This window comes from Cnephaeus nilssonii (genome assembly GCF_951640355.1).
Source record: "Cnephaeus nilssonii genome assembly, chromosome: 1".
In the NCBI taxonomy this organism is placed as follows: domain Eukaryota; kingdom Metazoa; phylum Chordata; class Mammalia; order Chiroptera; family Vespertilionidae; genus Cnephaeus; species Cnephaeus nilssonii.
In genome coordinates this window covers 27,771,397-27,793,797 of record NC_137072.1, presented here as the reverse complement: position 1 = coordinate 27,793,797, position 22,401 = coordinate 27,771,397, and the positions used below count along the sequence as shown (strand labels likewise).

The window sequence follows — 22,401 nt, the reverse complement described above, 5'->3', positions numbered from 1 at the left end:
AATATGTCAAAATACAGAATCATCTTTGTGTTATTTTTGCATAAACAGGTTATACTCCAGGATTTAAATAAAAAAGAAAATGGATTACATGACATCTTAGCTGTTCTAACTATGAAAAGGTACAAAATTAAATTACTTCTGATGTTAAGGAAATTCACTTTGAGACTACCCTCTTTTTGTCAGTTTATTGATTCTTCACCCATTGTCATTCTGGGAAAATCATTTAGTAAAACCTTGTAAGTATTTTATTAATGATTTATATTTTTGTCCTACAGAATTACTGTATTTTACAAAGCAAAGTATATCTCAGATCATTTGTATTCTAAATTTTTTATGAACTCTTTAAATATTTTGGGTGTAGTCAACCAAAAGCCTGGTTCATGCAAATTGGGATATAATTTTTATTAATTTTAAATGCTAGTATAATTTTCCAAGGTTTACATAATTCACATTATTTGTCCTGAAAGGATAAGTTTATTTCAACATTGTTACAGAAAATCTCTAGCAAATAAATTACTAACTCAATCCAGCTGTTACCATTTCCCTAACAACAGTTCACCCATAACACTATATCTTGCAAGTAAATCATTTTGAAATTAACATTTGGGACAATTCAATTCATAAACCATACTAAAAAAAATATTGAATTTATTAGAGTATGATTGCCATGGCCTGGGCTTAAAAATGGCATGATGTGTCTTGAGCTTGAATAAAGTCTTGAATTTAAGGTCTTTATCATTGTGGGTTTGCAGGGAATATAATTTTGGTGTCAGTGGTCTAAAAGGAATTTTTTTTTTTTTAAATTGAGAGTATGTTGGGACAGTGACACAAGAAAGGGCTTGGCATAGAAGAAGCAACAGGAGAGCCCATACTGACCTGCTTTGCTACTCCAAAAATGCTATAGGAAAGAAATGAGCCAAGGCTAGGCTGCTTTAGCTCACTGGGAAGTCAGAAAAAGGCTTGGACACAGGTTCAGGGGGTTACCCCAGGGTGAACTGCCACTGTCCACTCCTCCCCTGGTTGCAGGTCTCATGGAATTCCTTAGAGTTTAGGAGGTGCTAGGCTGTGGGGGAAGAAAAGCAGGAAGGGAAAGGCACGGGTGTGCTCCTGGGAGAATGAGCGCAATAGGAGGAAATTTTTAACAACTACCTAATTATAGCATATGATACTAAATTTAAAGACACTGAAGTTCTGTTTATTCTTTATCTTAGTACTCTTCTTTCAAAAATTAACATCATCTCGTTTATACAAAGTCCACAAGTAATTTCTTAAGGACTTTCTCTTTTTATAAAATGAGCTCATGAAATGTAATTTTTGTTTGTTTAGGGATGGATCTTTACATGTGACATGCACAGATCAAGAGACTGGAAAATGTGAAGCGATCACTATTGAGGTGGCATCTTAGTGTTTTAGAAAAACCATGAATTTTTTAGAACTAAAATATCAACAATTACTTGGTTTTGTTCATATGTGATGTTTATATTGAAATACTTTTGGATGAACTGTGTAATCTCTGTTTCTATTAAAATACAATATATTCATAAATGTTGCAACCTTTTTTGTTTTTCATTTAAGATGAATCAATGGTGGGAAATATAAGGAACTCTTTCTATCATGAAGCTGTTTAAAATTAAATTGAGTGAATTGAAGGACAATTTACTGGGAATTTTTTTTTTAATTTTCAAATTCTTTATTGATTAAGGTATTACATATGTGTCCTTATCTCCCCACTGCCCCCCCCACACACTCATGCCCTCACCCCCCTGTTGTCTGTGTCCATTAGTTAGGCTTATATACAAGTCCTTTGGTTGATCTCCCCCCCTAACCCCCACAATCCCCTACCTTCCCTCTGAGGTTTGACAGTCTGATCAGTGTTTCTCTCTCTCTGGATCTGTTTTTGTTCATCAGTTTATGTTGTTCATTATATTCCATAAATGAGTGAGATCATGTGATATTTATCTTTCTCTGATTGGCTTATTTCACTTAGCATAATGCTCTCCAGTTCCATCCATGCTGGAACAAATGGTAAAAATTCCTTCTTTTTTTACCACAGGGTAGTATTCCATTCTGTAGATGTACCACAGTTTTTTAATCCACTCATCTGCTGATGGGCACTTAGGCTGTTTTCAAATCTTAGCTATGGTGAATTGTGCTGCTATGAACATAGGGGTGCATATATCCTTTCTGATTGGTGTTTCTAGTTTCTTTGGATATATTCCTAGAAGTGGAATCACTGGGTCAAATGGGAGTTCCATTTTTAGTTTTTTGAGGAAACTCCATACTGTTCTCCACAGTGGCTGCACCAGTCTGCATTCCCACCAGCAGTGCACGAGGGTTCCTTTTTCTCCACATCCTCACCAGCACTTGTCATTTGTTGATGTGTTGATGGTAGCCATTCTGACAAGTGTGAGGTGATACTTCATTGTGATTTTAATTTGCATCTCTGATGATTAGTGACTTTGAGAAGGTTTTCATATGTCTCTTGGCCTTCTGTCTTCTTTCAAAAAGTGTCTATTTAGATCAGTTGCCCATTTTTTGATTGGGTTGTTTATCTTCCTTTTGTTAAGTTGTATGAGTTTCCTGTAAATGTTGGAGATTAAGCCCTTATTGGTGATAACATTGGCAAATATGTTCTCCCATGCAGTGGGCTTTCTTGTTATTTTGTTGATGGTTTCTTTTGCTGTGCAAAAGCTTTTTATTTTGATGTAGTCCCATTTGTGTATTTTCTCTTTAGTTTCCATTGCCCTAGGAGCAGTATCAGTGAAGAAATTGCTTTGGCATATGTCTGAGATTTCGCTGCCTGTGGATTCCTCTAGTATTTTTATGGTTTCCCATCTTATGTTTAAATGCGTTATACATTTTGAGTTTATTTTTGTGTATGGTGTAAGTTGCTGGTCTAGTTTCATTTTTTTGCATGTATCTAGTTTCAATTTTCCCAGCACCATTTATTGAAGAGACTGTCTAGACTCCATTGTATGTTCATGCCTCCTTTGTCAAATATTAATTGAGCATAGTGGCTGGGGTTGATTTCTGGGTTCTCTATTCTATTTCATTGGTCTCTATGTCTGTTCTTGTGCCAATATCTGGCTGTTTTGAGAACAGTGGCTTTGTAATACAGCTTGATATCTGGAATTGAGATCCCACCTACTTTGTTCTTTTTTCTCAGGATCTCTCCAGCTATTCGGGTTTTTTTTTTTAATTCTAAATGAATTTTTGGAGACTTCTTTCTAAATCTGTGAAATATGCTGTTGGTATTTTAATGGGGTTTGCGTTGAATTTATAGATTACTTTGAGTAGTGTGGACATTTTAATGATGTTGATTCTACCAATCCATGAACATGGTATGTTCTTCCATCTGTTTATGTCTTCCCGTATCTCTTTTTTCAGTGTCCTGTAGTTTTCCGTGTATAGGTCTTTTGCCTCCTTAGTTAAGTTTATTCCTAGGTATCTTAATTTTTTTGGTGCGATGGTAAATGGGATTGCTTTCTTAATATCTCTTTCTGTGAGTTCATTATTGGTGTATAGAAAAGCCATAGACTTCTGGGTGTTAATTTTGTATTCTGCTACATTGCCAAATTCATTTATTAAGTCTAGTAGTTTTTTGATGGAGTCTTTGGGGTTTTCTAGGTACAATATCATGTTATCTGCGAATGATAAGAGTTTTACTTCTTCTTTTCCAATTTGGATGCCTTTTATTTCTTCTTCTTGTCTGATCACAATGGCTAGTACTTCCAGTACTATGTCGAACAGGAGTGGTGAGAGTGGGCATCCCTATCTTTTTCCTGTTCTTAGGGGAAATGGTTTTAGTTTTTGCCCATTGGGTATGATGCTGGCTATGGGTTTGTCATGTATGGCTTTTATTATGTTGTGGTATGATCCTTCTATTCCCACCTTGCTGAGAGTTTTTATCAAGAAAGGGTGTTGGATTTTGTCAAATGCTTTTTCTGCATCAGTCGATATGACTGTGATTTTTATCTCTCAATTTTTTATATGATGTATCACGTTTATTGATTTGCAGATATTGTACCATCCTTGCATCCCCAGGATAAATCCTACTTGGTCATGGAGTATGATCTTTCTGATGTACTGTTGGATCTGATTTGCTAGAATTTTGTTGAGGATTTTGGCATCTATGTTCATGAGGGATATTGGCCTGTAATTCTTTTTCATTGTGTTGTCTTTATCTGATTTTGGTATTAGGGTGATGCTGGCTTCATAGAATGAGCTTGGAAGTGTCCCTTACTCTTGAATTTTTTGGAATATTCTGAGGAGGATAGGTTTTAGTTCTTCCTTGAATGTTTGGTAAAACTTCCCTGTGAAGCCGTCTGTCCCCGGGCTTTTGTTTGCTGGAAGCTTTTTGATGACTTCTTCAATTTCTTCCATAGTTATCGGCCTATTGAGATGTTTAGATTCTTCCTGATTCCTTTGTATTGCTGTGGGGTCTGTTGTTATTTTGCCTCTTTCATTTCTGACTTTGTTTATTTGGGTCCTCTCTCATTGCTTCGTGGTGAGCCTGGCTAGAGGTTCATCAATCTTGTTTATCCTTTCAAAGAACCAGATCTTGGTTTCATTGATCTTTTGTATTGTGTTTTTGGTCTCTATGTCATTTATTTCTGCTCTGATCTTTATTATCTCCTTCCTTGTGCTCACTGTGGGCTTTTCTGTTGCTCTCTTTCTAATTCTTTAAGTTGTAGAGTTAGATGATTTACTACCATTTTTTTCTTGTTTTTTGAGGTAGGCCTGTAGAGCTATAAACTTCCCTTTCAGGACTGCTTTCATTGTGTCCCATAGATTTTGTATTGTTGTGTTTTTATTGCCATTAGTTTCCAGGATGTTTTTAATTTCTTTGATCTCTTTGGTAACCCAATCATTATTTAATAGCATGCTATTCAGCTTCCAAGTGTTTGAATTTTTTGGATTGTTTTTATTGTAGTTTATTTCTAATATTATGCCATTGTGGTCTGAGAAGATGCTTGATATGACTTCAGTCTTCTTGAATTTGGGGAGACTTTGCTTGTGATCCAATATGTGATCTATTTATGAAAATGTCTCATGTGCACTTGAGAAGAACGTATATTCCATGGCTTTGGGGTGAAATGTTCTGAAGATGTCAGTTAAGTCCATCTGATCTAGTGAGTCATTTAGGATTGCTGTTTCTTTGCTGATTTTTTTTGTCTAGAGGATTTATCCAGTGATGTCAGTGGTGTATTAAATTCCCCTACTATGATTTTATTGTTGTCTATCTCTTCCTTGGTATCTTCCAGGAGTTTTTTTTTTTTTTTTTATGTATTTGGGTGCTCCTGCATTGGGTGCATATATGTTTATCAGGTTTATATCCTCTTGTATCGATCCCTTTAGTATTATGAATTGGCCTTCCTTATCTCTTGTTATGGCCTTCACTTTGAGGTCTATTTTGTCAGATATAAGTATTGCTACCCCAGCTTTTTTTCATTTCCATTTGCCTGAAAGATATTTTTCCATCCCTTCACTTTCAGTCTGTGTTAGTCCCTCTTCTGAGGTGGGTCTCTTGTAGACAGCATATATATGGGTCATGTTTTTTATCAATTCAGCCACTCTATGTCTTTTGATTGGAGCATTTAGTCGGTTTACGTTTAAAGTTATTATTGATAGGTACTTGTTTGTAGCCATATTTATTTTTTGTGCCTGTGTTCCTTCTTACCTTTTTATTTCTTCTTTTTACACCAGACCCTTTAGCATTTCTTGCATTGTTGGTTTGGTGGTGATAAACTCCCTTAGCCTTTTTTTATCTGTGAAGCTCCTGATTTCCCCTTCAATTTTGAATGATACCCTTGCTGGATAGAGTATTCTTGGATTCAGTCCCTTTCTTCTCATCACTTTGCAAATTTTCTTCCATTCTTTTCTGGCCTGATGTGTTTCTGTTGAGAAATCACTTGATAATCTAATGGGAGATCCCTTGTCCGTAACTTTCTGTCTCTCTCTTGCAGCCTTTAAGATTCTCTCTTTGTCCTGAACATTTAGCATCGTAATTATGATGTATCTTGGTGTGGGTCTTTTCGGGTTCATCCTGTTTGGGACTCTTTGTGCTGTGTGACTTATTTCTTCCCCACATCAGAGAAGTTTTCTGACAACCTAATGTGCCCTGACTGGGAATCAAACCCACAACCTTTTGTTGTACAGGAAGACGGTCCAACCAACTGAGCCACACAGCCAGAGCAAGAGGACTTCTATTCTTATTAGATGACTAAGAGAACAATTGAAAAGTCTTTGCTATTAAATGGAGGGGGGGGGGATTCAGAACCATGTACAAAATAAGATACCTTTTTTGCTTAAACGAAAAAAGTAAAGTCATAAAGTCACCAATTATGTATAGATATTCATGTGACACAAAGCAAGTCTGGAAGGCTAAATAGCGCACTCTTTAAACTGGCTTTTTTTGTGAATGGAAATGTAGGAGAGGTGGTCTCTTTTTTTACAATTTTGTTTTGTTTGATTTTTCCCTCTTACAAATGAATATTCATCAGGAAACATTCTCTGGGGCATTTAGATCCTCAGTGGGTTATTAATGAAAAATCTTATTCTCTAAATAAAACAACCCAACTAATTTGCCCGTATCAGGGAAAAGGTGCAACATGAGCAGCGCACATTAGACCAGATCTTATTACCAACAGAGGATTTTCCACTTATTTTCTCTTTGGTTCCCAGCAAGAAGAAGAAATGTTTATTTAGTGGTAAAATTCAAAAACTGTTGTTTATTACCTGTTCAAACTTCGTGGGAAATGGATGGCAGTAATCTTCTATTTCTACAGATGCAGAAACCGTCCTCCTGGTTTGGCTCAGTGGAGAGAGTGCCGGCCCATGGACTGAAGGGTCAATTGTAGTCCAGGGCATGTACCTTGGTTGCAGGCTCTATCCTTGGCCCTAGTCAGGGCATGAACGGGAGACAACCAATCAATGCATCTCTCTCACATTGATGTTTCTCTCTCTGTTTCTCCCCCTCCCTTCCACTCTCTAAATATCAATGGAAAAAAATAATCTCAGGTGAGTGATTAACAACAACAAAAAGATGTTGCAGAAGTCAAAAGTAAACTTTTTCATGATTATTCTGCATCAAATTATTGACCAAAACACAAAGAGAATCAGATATGATTGTAAGTCCACAAAGAAGCAGCCTTTTGGTAGGCATACCTTATTGATTAAGGCTGGCTACTTAGTCATATCTTAGGATCTTTTCCCAAGTTATAAAAACTAAAATAAAATAAACATGTATAAGTTATCAAGTGTTTTTAGGAAATAGGAAAATACCAACCAAGATAGTTGAATTGCTAAATCTAAATGCTCTGAAAGAGTTAAGATTTTACTTGGAAGTTATTGTTAGCTTATTTTACTATATCAGGGGTTGGCAAACCATGGCTAATGTGTTAGTTATACCCCACACCTAGTTTTGTAAATAAATTTTTTAAAATATATTTTATTGATTTTTTACAGAGAGGAAGGGAGAGGGATAGAGAGCTAGAAACATCGATGAGAGAGAAACAACGATCAGCTGCCTCCTGCACACTCCCTATTGGGAATGTGCCCGCAACCAAGGTAAATGCCCTTGACCGGAATCCAACCTGGGACCCTTCAGTCACCAGGCCAATGCTCTATCCACTGAGCCAAACCAGCTAGGGCAATAAATTTTTTTTAAAATATGTTTTTATTGATTTCAGAGAAAAAAGTAGAGAGAGATAGGAACATCAATGAGGAAAGAGAATTATTGCTCGGCCATGACCAAGGCTGAATAGGAATCAAACTGAGTTTCATGGGTTGATGCTCAACCACTAAGCCACACTGGCAGGGCCATATAAATAAAATTTTATTAGAATATAACCATACTGAATTGTATATGTAATGTTTGTAGCTGTTTTTACACTGTAATGGCAGAGTGAGTAGTTGCAACAGAGACTATGGTCCACAAAACTTAAAATTACTTACTGTCTGGCCCTTTACAAAAAGTCACCCCCTGAACTAGATTATTGAAACATCAGAGTTTTGTAAGAGTTTTCTCTTTTTCCATATCCATGTAATAAATTACTTATTTGACTGCTTTGTCCCCTAGGTTATTAAGCACTGTGAGAGCAGAGACTCTCAGTCTCAGTGACATTATGTCCCAGCCCCTATAACAGTATGTGAACATAGGTGTTCAGTAAATGTCTACCAAGGCAGTAAATTACGTGGAAGAAAAACAACAGTGTCATCTTTGTGTCCTACAAGAAAATGGCCAGTAAGTACATCTTTTGTATATTTTATGGTTTGTTTAAAAAGAGGAAGGAAAGAAATACCACTGGTTTTAACGTTATTAGTCAGGTTTGCATGATTTGCCCCCCAAGCATATCAAATTTAAAATTGTAATCAAAAGTGCTCTGTTACCACCCTGGCTAGTGTGACTCAGTTGATTGGAGGATTGCCTTGTACACCAAAAGGTGACAGATTCAATTCCTGGTCAGGGTACATATAGGAGGCAATCAATTGATATTTTTTTTCCCTTCCTTTCTCTAATCTCAATAAAAAATAAAAACCATAAAAATTTGAAAAAAATTTTTAAGTACTCTATTACCTAATGAAATAACTCCCAGCTTTTCTTATATCCTCAGATGATAAGATAAACTTTTTTCTTTTAAATTTATGTAAGATTTTCCAGTTAAATTTTCTAGTGTTTTGTGTTGTGTTTTTTTTTCCAATGTGACACGAAGAAAAATGTCTGGAAGAGGAAACACTTCATGAACCTCATACTACTAAGATAATACCAGTAGAATCAAGGTATATTTGGGACATAACAAATGTTTTCAGTGGTCTTTATGAAAAAATATGGGGTAGAGGCATACCTTGAGGACACTGGTATATATCTCTCGGTGGCTGTTAATTTCCTTCTCAGTTTATAGCCGGGGTTTACCAAGATCCTCCAACTGTTTAGTCTCAGGACTCCTTTACACTCTTAAAAATTACTGAGAACCGAAAGAGCATTGTTTATAATGATAAATATATTATTTTACCATATAGAAATTAAAGACACTTTTAAAATAAACTATTCACTTTTAAATAAGACATTTTTATGAAAAATAACATTAAAAACCAAAAATGAGCGGTATTGTTTTATATTTTGTCAAATCTCTGTAATATCTGGCTTACAAAGATAGCTCTATTCTGGTATCTGCTTCAGTCTGTTTGCAATATCCAAGTTGTGTACCTCTGGAAAACTTCATTGTATACTCATGAGATGAGAGTAAAGGAAGTAGATAATGTCTTGGTATTATTATGAAAATAGTTTTGAACTTAGGAGCTCTCTGAAGGGTTTCGGGTCCCTGTACCCTACTTTTGAGAGTTGCTGATCCAGATATTAGACACAATAAAGCATGTTGAAGAGTCAAAGACTAATCTATCCCCTGGAATTAGTGGTATTCAAGACTAGAAAATGATGGAAACAATTGGTTTACAAAATAGTTTAATACATTTGTTCTGTAAATTTTTACTGATCGAGAATGGAAGATAGGAAGTACCTACTTTAGGGTGACCAGGAGAGGCCTCTGAAGAAGTGACCTTTAAGCTAAGACCCAAGTGATAAGAAGGTAGCTACCTGAAGAGCAGGAGGGGCATGTCCTCTGAACCAGGAATTAATTTAGAATTTCCTCAAGTTATTTATTTCCTCACTTATTTATCTGTTCTTCCCAGGTCTCTTTCTTTTATGTCCACTGTTCTGTTCCCAGCACCTCATACAGTGCCTGGCACATAGGAGATGCAAAATAAATGATTTCTGAATGAGGATAGTGAGCAAAGGGGAGTGGCACAAATTAAGGTTAGGGAGGCAGGGTTCCAATCACATAAGGCCATCTGGAGGTTTGGGTTTTATTCTAGATTTAGGGAAATATTTAAATCTGGAGAAGGAAACATTCCACTTTATGTTTTGAGGTCACTTTTGTGGTTGTGTGGAAAGTGGATTGGAGGGTAGCATAGTGGAAGTGAAACCAGGTAGGCTTTTATAGGACTCCAGTTGAGAAATGAGGGCCCATACTACTAAGATAATACCAATAGCGATGGAGAAAAGGGGCAGTATCAAGGTATATTTGGGACATACCATTGACATGGCTTGCTAATGGAATTAATTTTGAGAATGAGGAGAGGGTGAATCAAGATGATAAGTAGCATCTCGTCACATCTGGTGGCGGCATAGGGAAATGTGGTACTACAGCCTCCCACAACCACATCAAAATTTACAACTAAAATACAGAACAGCCATCATTCAGAACCATCTGAAGTCTAGCTGAACAGAAGTCCTACAACTAGGGAATTAAAGAAGCAGCACATCAAGACTGGTAGGAGGTGTGGAGACACCAGGCAGAATTGCAGAACCAGCTGGTCCCACACCCATTTGTGGTGGTTTAAAATCGGGAGGGATATCTTGGATGTGGAGGTTTCCCTGAGGAGCAAGAAGACCCTGCCACACACCAGGCCCCCAGCCCAGGGTTCCAGTGCCAAGAAGAGAAGTCCCCACAACTTCTGGCTGAGTGACATAGCTGCAGAAGACCCAGGTAGGTCCCCTGAAAAGGCCCATGCACAGACTTACTCAGACTCACTCCCTCTGAGTTCCAGTGGCAGAAGCCTGAAAGGAACCTGGAACATTCCGGAAGGAACTCCCTTGTCTGGAATCAGGCAAGAGCTGGAGGGACAGTTTTCTCCCAGACAGAAGTGCTGGCAGAGGCCAGTGTTTCTTTGCTGAGCCATCCTGCCACAGAGCTGACAGGCTGTGCCATATCTGAATCTCCATCAACCTGGCTCACACTTTTCACCCTGCCCTGGTGGTTCCCTGAGACCATGCCCCTCCCTACTTGCAGGGTCATCCAAGCCATTTCCAGTGGCTTTTCCATACAACTGGCCTCTCTTGCCTCTTGCTTTGGACTTTACTAAAATCTCTTAAACAAGCAGCAACTGGCATCAGTTTACTCTGTAGCTCTCAATTGGCCCCAGGCCCAGCACTAGTGGCAGCCCACCCTGGTTCACAGCTTGGCCTCTCCTGGGCACCTCTAAGCTCAACACAAGTAGTAGCCATCTGCAGATTGTTTAGTAGCCCATGCTGGGTGGCTCTGGACAGGGCCCAGGCAGACTTTGCACCTCCTGGGATGCCCCAGAGCCAGTGCAGCCAGTGGTCAACTTTGACCACCCAGATTACAACCCTACCACCTCCACGTGTGTCAGACTCAAGGGGTGGACTCAGTGAGCACCAAAGCCCCACTGAAGTAAGTCATGTTCCATTCGGTTCCTGCACAGCAGCAGTTACTGTAGTTGCAACTGATCCTTGCAGTGGATTGGCCTGGGGGTCAGTCCCTCCCAGTGAGGCTGACATACATCAAGGCTCAACTACAATAGGACAGTGCACACAGCTCACACAAGGGTGCACCTGGAGTTCCCAGCTCAAGTGTCTGGGATAGCTGAGCCATTGAACCCTACAGGACACCTATTACACAAGGTGACTCTACCAAGTCTGGGAAACAGCAGATCTACTGAATACATAGAAACAAATACAAGGAAGCAGCCAAAATGTGGAGACAAAAATGTCACAAATGAAAGGAGAAATCCCCAGAAAAAGAACTAAATTAAATGGAAGCAAGAAAACTACCATATACAGACTTCAAGGTAATGATTATAAGGATGCTCAAGGGATTTAATGAGAACTTCAAGGAACTTAGAACAAGCATGTCAAACTTGCAGCCCATGGGCCGCATGCGGCCCACAACGAATATTTTTGCAGCCCAGCCAATATAACAGTATGTAAGAAACATTTTAATAAAAATTTTGTGACTTAATTTTTACAATATCCTGTTATACATAATTATCACTAATGAACTACAACATTCACTAATGACTGATTACTATAATTGTGTTGCATTCATTTCCCTTACGTGCCTTATATGCAGTCGTACCATTTCTCTCTGCTAATACTAGCCGCGAATATTTTAGCAGCCAATTGCCATGTCATTAGTCTTGGACTGACTTGTTTGGTGTGCGCAACAGGAAATATTTCACTTTCATAGAATAAGAAAAATAGGTTTATTTGCGTTATGCTTATTAATTTGTGCAGTTATTCAGTCTGGTAAGTTAAATATTCTATTTTATGTTAATTATTTATTTCAGCCCTTTGTATTCAGCATGTCTCTATCAAAATAAACCTACGTTTCTATGAAAATTGAAGTTTTTGTTTTTTTGCGGCCCACATAAACTTAAATCTTGTTTATTTGGCCTGTGTTAGCCTTTGAGTTTGACATGCTTGACTTAAAACATCAGCAACATAAAAAAGAAGCAGTCAGAAAGGAAGCATTCACTAACTAAAATAAAGAATAATTTATAGGGGATCGACAGTAGAGTAGAGGACACCAAGAATCAAATCAAGAATGTGGAATATAAGGAAGTGCCTGGCCAGTGTGGCTCAGTGGTTGAGCATCAACCTATGAACTAGGGGTTCACAGTTCGATTCTCGGTCAGGGCACATGCCGTGTTGCAGGCTTGATCCGCAGTTAGGGGCATACAGGAGGCAGTAAATCAATGAGTTTCTCTCGTCATTGATGTTTCTATCTATCTCTCCCTCTCCCTTTATCTTTGAAATAAAAAAATAATTTTTTGAAAAAATAAGAAAGCAAAAAACACCCAATCAGAACAGCAAAAAGAAAAAATTCAAAAATATGAAGATAGTGTAAGGAGCCTCTGGGACGACTTTAAGTGTACTAACATTCGCATCATAGGGGTGCCAGAAGGAACAGAGAGGGAACAAGAAATTGAAAACCTACTTGAAAAAATAATGACAGAAAACTTCCCTTACCTGGTGAAAGAAATATACAAGCCGAGGAAGCGCGAAGAGTCCCAAACAAGATAAACCCAAGGAGGCCCACACCAAGACACATCATAATTAAAATGCCAAGGGCTAAAGATAAAGAGAACATCTTAAAGGCAGCAAGAAAAAAGCAATTAGTTGCCTACAAGGGAGCATCCATATGACTGTCAGCTGATTTCTCAACAGAAACTATGCAGGCCAGAAGGGAATGGCAAGAAATATTCAAAAGTGATGAAAAGCAAGGACCTACAACCAAGATTACCCAGCTAAACTATCATTTAAAATTGAAGGTCAGATAAAGAGCTTCTCAGACAAGGAAAAGCTAAAGGAGTTCATCACCACCAAACCAGTATTATGTGAACTGTTAAAGGGTCTACTTTAATAAGATGAATAAATAAAAGATAAAAAATATGAACAATCGTTTAGATGGTTTTGCTCAGTAGTTAGAGCATCAGCCTGCAGACCAAAAGGTCTTGGGTTTGATTCTCCATCAAGGGCAAGTACCTCGGTTGCAGATTCCCCTACCAGGTGCGTGCAGGGGATAGCCAATCAATGTCTCTCTCACGTCAGTGTTTCTCCCTCTCTCTCTTCCTCCTCTCTCCCTTCCATCTCTCCTCTCACTCATTCACTCTCTCTAGAAATTAATGGAAAAAAATATCCTCAGGTGACGATTAAAATGTATATATGTGAACAATAAAATGGCAATAAATGCATAGCTATCAACGATTAAATCTAGAAAATCAAAACAAATGAACAAGGAATCTAATGAACAAAACTGATGAATAAAATAGAACCAGAGGCATGGAAACATGGAACAAACTGATGAATCTCAGAGGAAAGGGGCGGGGGGAGGGGGCGGTCCAGGAAGAGATTAGCCAAAGAATTTATATGCATTACCTATGGACACAGACAATAGGGTGGTGAAGGCCTGGGGTGGGGTGTGAACTGGATGGAGGGGGGCACTGGCAAGATAAAAAGGAGCATATCTGGATATTTATAATACTCTCAACAATAAAGATTTAAAAACACAAAAGCAAGCGGCAGCGGCGGGGGGGAGGGTGCGTGGGGAGGACCTAGATTTCCTTCTAAAACACCTGAGTAGATGGTGATGCCAGTGTATTGAGATGAGAAAGTTTATGGGGAGGACCAGGTCTGGAGACAAAAATCAGGAGTACTTTTATAAGTATATTCATTTTGAGGTGTTTGTGCAACACCTCAGTTGACATGTCTGCTAGGCACTGTGGATACTAAAGTCTAGAATTCAGGACAGAGATCAGGGCTGGAGACAAAAAGCATGAAGATGATAAAGATGATATTTCTTTATCCCTGGCCAGTGTGGCTCAGTTAGTTGAAGCATTGTCCTATACCTAGCAAAGGCCAGCTTATGAGTACCCCAATTAAATTAATAACAATGTACCTACCTATATAGTTTAAGTTTAAAAAATTTGGCTCTCAAAAGAAATTTCAATCGTTGTACTGTTGATATTTGGCTCTGTTGACTAATGAGTTTGCCAACCACTGTCCTATACACCAAAATGTGACAGGTTGGAGTTCAATTCCAGCTCGAGTGTGTTGGGGAGGCAACTGATCAGACTCACATCTATGTTTTTCTCTTTCTGAAATAAATTTTTAAAAATAAAGATAACATTTAAATCCACAGGACCTGAGGTTGTCATTTAGAAAGAGAACATAAAAGAAATGTCTCAGGGTCATGCCCAGAGGAACCCCAGCATTGAGGTTAAATAGAGGAAAGGGAGCCAGAAAGGGGAGTGAAGAGTGGCTAGTGAGGTAGAAGGAAACTGCGTAAGAATGGATGCTCAAGTGGGTGTTGTAAAAACATACAGTGAATACACTTAGGAAGGATAATGAGAGAAGCCCTGGGAAGGAGGTTAAGCTCTATCCAAGTCCTCTCCCTTTATCAGTCACCTTGATAATAAGGAATGAAAGGTCCTATCCAACCCTGTCACATGGAGTCCCTTTGTGATATGGTTTCTGTCTACTTCTCAAGCCTCATTGCTCATTATTTCCTCCTATTCTAATTCTTCTTTGAATATTCCCTGTTTCCTATCACCAGGATTTTGGTCAATTCTGTTCTCCATGCCTAGAAAATGCCTAAATTTCCCCCATCTTTGCTAGGATTATTGGTTAAATTTGTAGATTTCTGCTTTAGATTGTTTAGGTCAGCAATTTTCAACTGGTGTGCTGCAGTACACTAGTGCTGAAAGAATTTTTTAAAAATATATTTTTATTGATTTCAGAGAGGAAGGGAGAGGGAGAGAGACACCAATGATGAGAGAGAATCATTGAATGGCTGCCTCCTGCACACCCCCCACTGGGAATCGAGCCTGCAACCCAGACATGTGCCCTTGACCAGAATTGAATCCGTAACCCTTCAGCCCACAGGCCAACCGCTCTATCCACTGAGCAAAACTGCCTAGGGCTGAAAGAATTTTTAAAACACGCGATACCTGGGGAAAGTGGCAAAGGGGATTATTCAAAGTACTGAGAGACTCGTCCAGGTCTGAGCACCAGCACCCCAGGCTGGGGTACCTTCTGGTGGCAGAAGGTGATCGAAATTACTCAGGTATGAAGATCCTATTCTAGGTTTTGTGTATAAGGCCCCGGATATTTCAAGTGGCCATTTTGGGATTACAACGACTTTGAATAATTTTGCCCCAGAAGTTTACTAAAATTGGCAAGAATCATCTCTGAAGTGAATTGATAGTAGTGCACAACTCTACAAGCTACTTAAACAGAAACCCAGGCATTCTTCAGTATTTTGGTTCAAATGGATTGTATAACTGGTTAACGTGTTTCAGCTGCTGTGTTTTTTGTTGTTGTTTTTTGCCTCCCCCACCATCCCCTGTGGTGTTTTCAGCTGTAAGATATGCTTGATTTGTGCATTAGGTAGTTTTGGAAGTTTCCAATTACTGTTTAAATATTGCTGAAGTTCCATGGCAGCTTATTTTTGCCCTTATTACAACTTTAAGGAAATTTTTACTTCAGCCCCTTTCATGTCACAGTGGGACAGCTTCTCTAAATGAAGAGTACGTTTTTCGTTTTTTCTTTTATCTTTTATGTACATGGAAATTTAAGATGTTACAGTTTCCCAGCAGCCTGGTAGTGTTGAGATAGGTATGTCTCTATAAATGCTGTTTAGGAATGCTCTTCAGATGTGGAATTTTCTTTTTGTTTTTGCTTTTTGGATCATAAAGTGGATATTTCATCTCACGTGGCTAAGTACAACACTGACAAATACATGAAATAATAAAGAACACTTTTAAATCCGAGGAACTTGGCTAATTCTGGAGATAGCCATATGAAAACTTTAAAACTGAAGTATGGGTTGCTGACTTGAAGTAAGTCTATGTCAAATAGTCATAGGTTAAGTATCTTCAAACAGCTTGGATTTTATTTCAGAGGATACAAAATAAAAATCAAACAAACTGGAAAACACAAAGATAACCGAGAAAAACCCAACACCTTCCTGTGCAGTCCCGTTGGAAGTTGGACTTGCCATGGGTGTTGAAGTCTTGTTTCATTGAGTTGAAGAGACTGGACCTAAATGGCCCAGCATGACTGCTCCAGCCTGGCTTAATTTTCACACTCCACCATCACTAACAAAGTCGTCATTGAATTTTGAGAAGCTTCTGAAAACTTTTCATGGATAGAAAATCAGTATGATGTGAATCGTCGACGACACAACTCTTCAGATGGCTTTAATTCTGGTATTGGACATCCCAATGGAGGTAACTTTGGAAAGAAAGAAAAAAATGGATGGCGTACGTATGGGAGAAATGGCACTGAAAACATAAATCATCGAGGGGATACCGTGGTGGCAGTATTTTCCATTCTGAAAAAGCCAAGGACTACATAAAAACAACATCCCTGACAATGAACCAGGGAGGAAGAAAGGAGAAAATGCAAACAGTTTGAAGCTGAGGATTTTCTGTCTTTAAATCCTTAATGAGAGAAAACCAAATCAAAATAAATCTTTAACTGCACTTGAGAGCTCCAAGGATGCTGGTCATTAAGAAAGATAATGCAAAAAACTTACAGCTGTCTAGATTCCCAGTAGGAGGAAGTCTTCAATCAGCCAGTTAATGGGACTGGTCCAAGTGTTTATAAAGGTTTAGTCCCTAACCTGCTGCTCTACCTACAAAACCTACACAATGGAAAAGCCAAACTAAAGAAAATAAAGCTGGGACTTCTTTCTCTCATGAGTCGACATATGGTGTTGGCAACTTCAATGCTTTTATTTTTTTTCCTTTTTTTTAAAATTTTCTTTATTGATTAACGTGTTACATATGTGTCCTTATTCCCCCATTATCCCCCCCCAACCCACCCCCCACTCATGCCCTCATCCCCCTGTTGTCTGTGCCCATTGGTTAGGCTTATTATGCAAGCATACAAGTCCTTTGGTTGATCTCTCCCCCTTACCCCCACCCTCCCCTACCTTCCCTCTGAGGTTTGATGGTCTGATCGATGTTTCTCTGTCTCTGGATCTGTTTTTGTTCATCAGTTTATGTTGTTCATTATATTCCATAAATGAGTGAGATCATGTGATATTTATCTTTCTCTGACTGGCTTATTTCACTTAGCATTTCACAACTGCTCTCCAGTTCCATCCATGCTGCTGTAAATGGTAAGAATTCCTTCTTTTTTAGCGCAGCGTAGTATTCCATTGTGTAGATGAACCGTAGTTTTCTAATCCACTCATCTGCTGATGGGCACTTAGGCTGTTTCCAAATCTTAGCTATGGTAAATTGTGCTGCTATGAACATAGGGGTGCATATATTCTTTCGGATTGGTGTTTCTAGTTTCTTGGGATATATTCCTAGAAGTGGGATCACTGGGTCAAATGGGAGTTCATTTTTAGTTTTTTGAGGAAACTCCATACTGTTCTCCACAGTGGCTGCACCAATCTGCATTCCCACCAGCAGGGCACGAGGGTTCCTTTTCTCCACATCCTCACCAGCACTTGTCGTTTGTTGATTTGTTGATGATAGCCATTCTGACAGGTGTGAGATGGTATCGCATTGTCGTTTTGATTTGCATCTCTCGGATGATTAGTGACTTTGAGCATGTATTCATATGCCTCTTGGCCTTCCTAATGTCTTCTTTAGAAAAGTATCTATTTAGGTCCTTGCCCATGTTTTGATTGGGTTGTTTATCTTCCTTTTGTTAAGTTGTATGAGTTCCCTGTAAATGTTGGAGATTAAGCCCTTATTGGTGATAACATTGGCAAATATGTTCTCCCATGCAGTGGGCTTTCTTGTTGTTTTAACTTCAATGTTTTTAAATCAACAGCCAAGAATTTTAGTCCAACAATGACAGTGAAAGAGTATAATTGCTCAAATTCCTCTTCAACTGTTGACAAACAATCAGCAGCCTCATCTAACCAAACTGACATGAATTCACACTGATAAGAAGAGTGAATTTCTGCAAACATTGAAAAGGGACAGAGTGGAAGAGGAGCATGAAGACGAAAGCCATGCTGGCTCCAAGAAGGATAACGACTCATTTAACTTGTATAACAGCAATAATACTCAGCAAGACAGAGATATAAACTGAAACTTGGATGAAAATGAAATTCCACAAAAGAATGGCAATGCTTTGGTTATTTCCCAACAGATCATTTGGTCTTCAACCTTCCCACAAACAGATGTTCTTTCAAGTTCACTCGAAGAAGAACACAGATTGTTAAAGGAGATGAGCTGGCACGAAAACAGTGAAAACGATGAAACCTGTGCCCCCTTGACTGAGGATGAAATGAGAGAATTCCAAGTTATTAGTGAACAGTTGCAGAAGAATGGTCTGAGGAAAAATAGCCTGATTTGTGACTTCAAGGTTGGACCCTGGAAAAACAGCACTTTCCACCCCACGATTGAGAATGATGGCATAGAGATGAGCAGCAGCAGCAATACATCCAAGGACAACGACGAGGACATGTAAGGGTCCTGGCAGCCTCAGAAGTTTAGTGTGACACGTACTCATGCAGTATGGGTGGAATATAAAATGAAGAACTATCATTTATGTAGTAAAATGCCCCATCAGAAGATTTTTGGGGGACTTTGATTTGAAGAAAACCAAGAATATTGTGTTGGGCTGTGTTGAACATTCTTTCTTTGTACATGGACGTTGTAGAAATTAGGACTTTGGTGGACCCAACATTGATTCTCTTCATCACTGCAGCATTTCTCTGACTAGCAATGTGACAATGTAACAGATGAGATGGTCTCATTTAATAATAAAAAATTGTGTAATGTTTTGCAAAGCTGTCTTAAAATGTCTGGCTCTTAAGAAAAAAGGCAGCTTACACTGTTTTGCTTGCAGAGTCCTGTCTCTTCATACAATGGAAATCCTCAAGTCCACTTTATGCATCCCCACCCCCAAAAAGACAATGTAGCATTTCGGCCAAAACTGGAGTAAAGTGCACTAAAACATTAATTTTATGAGCTCAACTGTTGTACTAGTCACTTTTTAAAACATAAATTGCTCTTTAGCCATGTGTACTTCCGTAACTATTACAGAAAAGACTTGCCACACTTTCTTCCAAATTTTAAGACGAGGTTTTCAAGAGCTTTATTTGGGTATGTTGTCAGACCAGGATTTTCAGAGTTGATGAAAAAGAGTTGTGGGAAAATTTATTTTGATAAATTATTACATGAGCAGAAAAACTGATCACACTGACTGGATCTGTCCACAATATGGAAATAAACTGGATTTTCAGAAAAAATAAAACATGCAATACCTGACTGTTTAGTCAGGAGCACTGACCTCTTTTCCCTTAGCTTGTCAAATTAAAAAATGACAAAAATTCTCCCTAGATAATTTACTAGCACATTTATCTTCCTATACAGTTTTTCTTATGCACTTAAAACTGTATATTTTACAGGTTTTTCTTGTTTTGTTTAACATATTAAGCCCCATGATACTAAAGGCTTCCTAAACATTTTTAAATGGCTAGACACTATTTCAAAACGGAAACGAACATTAATTACTTTAATGTCCTGTGTTCATTTAAAATATTTTAAAGTTTATGCAGATGCTTTGAAATATTTTTGTAAATTTTTACATAAATGTATTTTTAAAATTCTTGGTAGAATACAAACTGCTTTCTACCAAAGTTTTTGCGGTTTACTCTTCTAAGATTTCTACTTTATACTGATCCCCTTTCCCTTAGATTGTCAAATTAAAAAATGACAGCCCTAGCTGGTTTGGCTCAGTGGATAGAGCCTCAGCCTGTGGACTGAAGGGTCCCGGGTTCAATTTCGGTCATGGGCACATGCCTGGGTTTTGGGCTCATCCCCAGTGGGGGTGGGCAGGAGACAGCCCATTAGTGATTCTCATCGTTGATGTTTCTCTCTTTTCCCTCTCCCTTCCTCTCTGAAATCAATAAAAATATATATTTTTAAAATGACAACAGCCAACACAATAGCCCTCCAGTGTGAATGAATCAAAATTATACCTATTTTTTAGTCAGATTTTAGTAATTAGTTTATGTGTGTCTTGACATTAAAAAAAAAAAAGTTGAAAATTGCTGGTTTAGAACAATCACCATGGCTGCGGTGTGAAGAATGGATGTGGGGCCTGGCGGTCATCGGTTTGATTCCCAGTCAGGGCACATGCTCGGGTTGTGGGCTTAATCCCCAGTGTGGGGCGTGCAGGAGGCACTGATCAATGATTCTCTCTCATCATTGATGTTTCTATCTCTCTTCTCTGAAACCAATAAAAAAAATATTTTTTAAAAAAAGAATGGATGTGGGTAGGGAGGGGTAGAGACCCCTTAGAGGCTAAGAGGAGCTGGGTGTCAGTGCAGCTTTGCTACAAAGGTGGGGTACCAACCCAGACGCATCATCAGGCACACTATGGGAACTCATCAAAAATGCAGAACCTCAGCTCTCCAGCCCCGATCTCCCATTTCATAAGATTCCCAGATGATTCTTATGCGCATTCAAGTGTGAGAATCACTGATCTAGAGGGTTGTTTCAAACCGCTGCACACTGGAATCGCCTGGGGAGCTGTAAATTTTCCAATGTCCAGGTCCCATCCCGTGTCGATTAAGTCAATCTCTGCGCGTGGGACCAGAAAGCAAAACCCCTCCAAAAGGGATTCCAAGGTTCATCCAATTTGACAGCCTGTGATCTGAGTAACATGGGAAGAAACTTCATAGCCAGTGGGCTCAGGTAGCTGAGGAATAGGCACGGGAAGGGAACGTACTGAATAGTTCCGTTTGTTTTATTTTTGCACAGTGCACACCTAGTGCCGATGTAACAAATAAGATGAGTGGAAGGCCTGATGGACGTGTTCCTTGACCCGGCGATAAACAGCCGTGCGGGGCAGACGGCTGTCAGCCTAGGGTAGCACCGCCCGCTCCCGCCCACCGGGTTCGCCCCGCCCCGGAGGCCCGCCCCTCTGCGGACCTGGCGCCCACCCGCGCGCAAGAATGAGACCTGGGGCGCAGGCGCGGTCGCCCCGGTGGCCGGGGTCGGCCTCCGTTGACGTCAGCACGCCTCGCGGGTTCCAGCCCCTCAGCCCGGCCCCCAACTACCGCGCGAGACGGGCGGGGGCGGGGGCGGGGTGCCGGCCCGTGGCGCTATCCCGTCCGACCGCGCCAGTTTGAATGAAAGCTCCTCAAGATGGCGGCGGCCGGGGCCGAGGCGCGAGGAGGTGAGGGCTAGAGAGCGGCGCCCCTCACTCTGCTCCCTTCTGCCGGCGAACCCCCCGAGCCGGGAAGCGTGCCGGGACGCGCGGGCCCGGCCCAGCGCGGCGCCGCCTCCCGCCCCGCCGACACCTGGGCCCCCAGACGCGCGCCGCGGGCTTCGCCCTGCCCCTGGCCCCTGGCCCCTGACCCTTCTCGCGCCTCGGCCGGCTCGTTCCCCGGCGTCTCCCCCTACGCCCCGGCCTGCGCGCCCGCCGCCGGGGTCGGCCCCCTCCCGCCCGGTGGCGGCGTGGAGGTATTCGGGCGGCCGCCGCTGCTCCCGCTCGTTCCCAGGGGCTCGGGTTCCCGTGGGTGCGCGTGTGGCTTGACGTCTTTGTGGTGGTTGGAGCGGGACGTTGAGGGTTCGGGGGAGCGGGAGAACCCGGGGGTGTGAGTGCGACCTCAGTGTCCGAGGAAGGAAAGAAATCGGGGCTGGCTTAGGACCGCCAAGAAAGGAAGTGAGCGAGGATACATCCCAGTTCGGCCTCGCGAGGAGGCTCAGCTCCTCGTCGGAGACGGTCCCAGGGCGTGGGTATTGGGGATGTGTCCTCCGGCCCGGAATCCCGGGCACATCCTCCGGGAGCCTGTGTGGTTTGCGCGGGCGCCCAAGAGTTAGGTACTGAACGTGTGTGTGTGTGTGCTTGTGCGCTCTTGAAAGACTGGAACTTCCATTGCATTCTAGAATGTAAAGGTGTTTTCCAGGACTAGTCCTCTCCACGTAGATTATGAAACCTTTATCCGCCACATTTGCTTCCACTAGAGATTACTGTGAACTATCGAGCTGTTGTGTGTGTGTGTGTGTGTGTGGTGGCAATGGCAATGTAATGTTTAATCTTGCACATGAATTTTTTTCCTA

The 22,401-nt window shown here is 40.4% G+C and overlaps 2 protein-coding genes and 1 pseudogene across 5 annotated transcripts in view; all 3 read left to right on the top strand.

Annotated features, from left to right (window-relative positions):
* Window positions 1-1,545, top strand: part of HSPA14 (heat shock protein family A (Hsp70) member 14) — a 39,535-nt gene extending 37,990 nt beyond the window's left edge. The window contains exons 13-14 of the mRNA XM_079773504.1: window positions 49-119; window positions 1,327-1,545. Coding sequence (XP_079629630.1) covers window positions 49-119; window positions 1,327-1,405 — 150 coding nt within the window. The 3' untranslated portion in view covers window positions 1,406-1,545. The remainder of the gene's footprint in view (window positions 1-48; window positions 120-1,326) is intronic.
* A 14,861-nt stretch (window positions 1,546-16,406) lies between these two features.
* On the top strand, window positions 16,407-19,028 carry LOC307099855 (vasculin-like; annotated as a pseudogene). The gene is made up of 2 exons: window positions 16,407-17,079; window positions 18,108-19,028. The product of its transcript is annotated as a vasculin-like (transcript).
* A 2,247-nt stretch (window positions 19,029-21,275) lies between these two features.
* SUV39H2 (SUV39H2 histone lysine methyltransferase) overlaps window positions 21,276-22,401 on the top strand; it is a 37,099-nt gene continuing 35,973 nt past the window's right edge. For 2 of the 3 annotated variants that reach the window (XM_079772147.1, XM_079772146.1), the window contains exon 1: window positions 21,276-21,514. In XM_079772147.1, the coding sequence (XP_079628273.1) occupies window positions 21,484-21,514 (31 nt within the window). In that variant the 5' untranslated portion in view covers window positions 21,276-21,483. The remainder of the gene's footprint in view (window positions 21,515-22,401) is intronic. The other variant, XM_079772148.1, reaches the window with a different exon arrangement.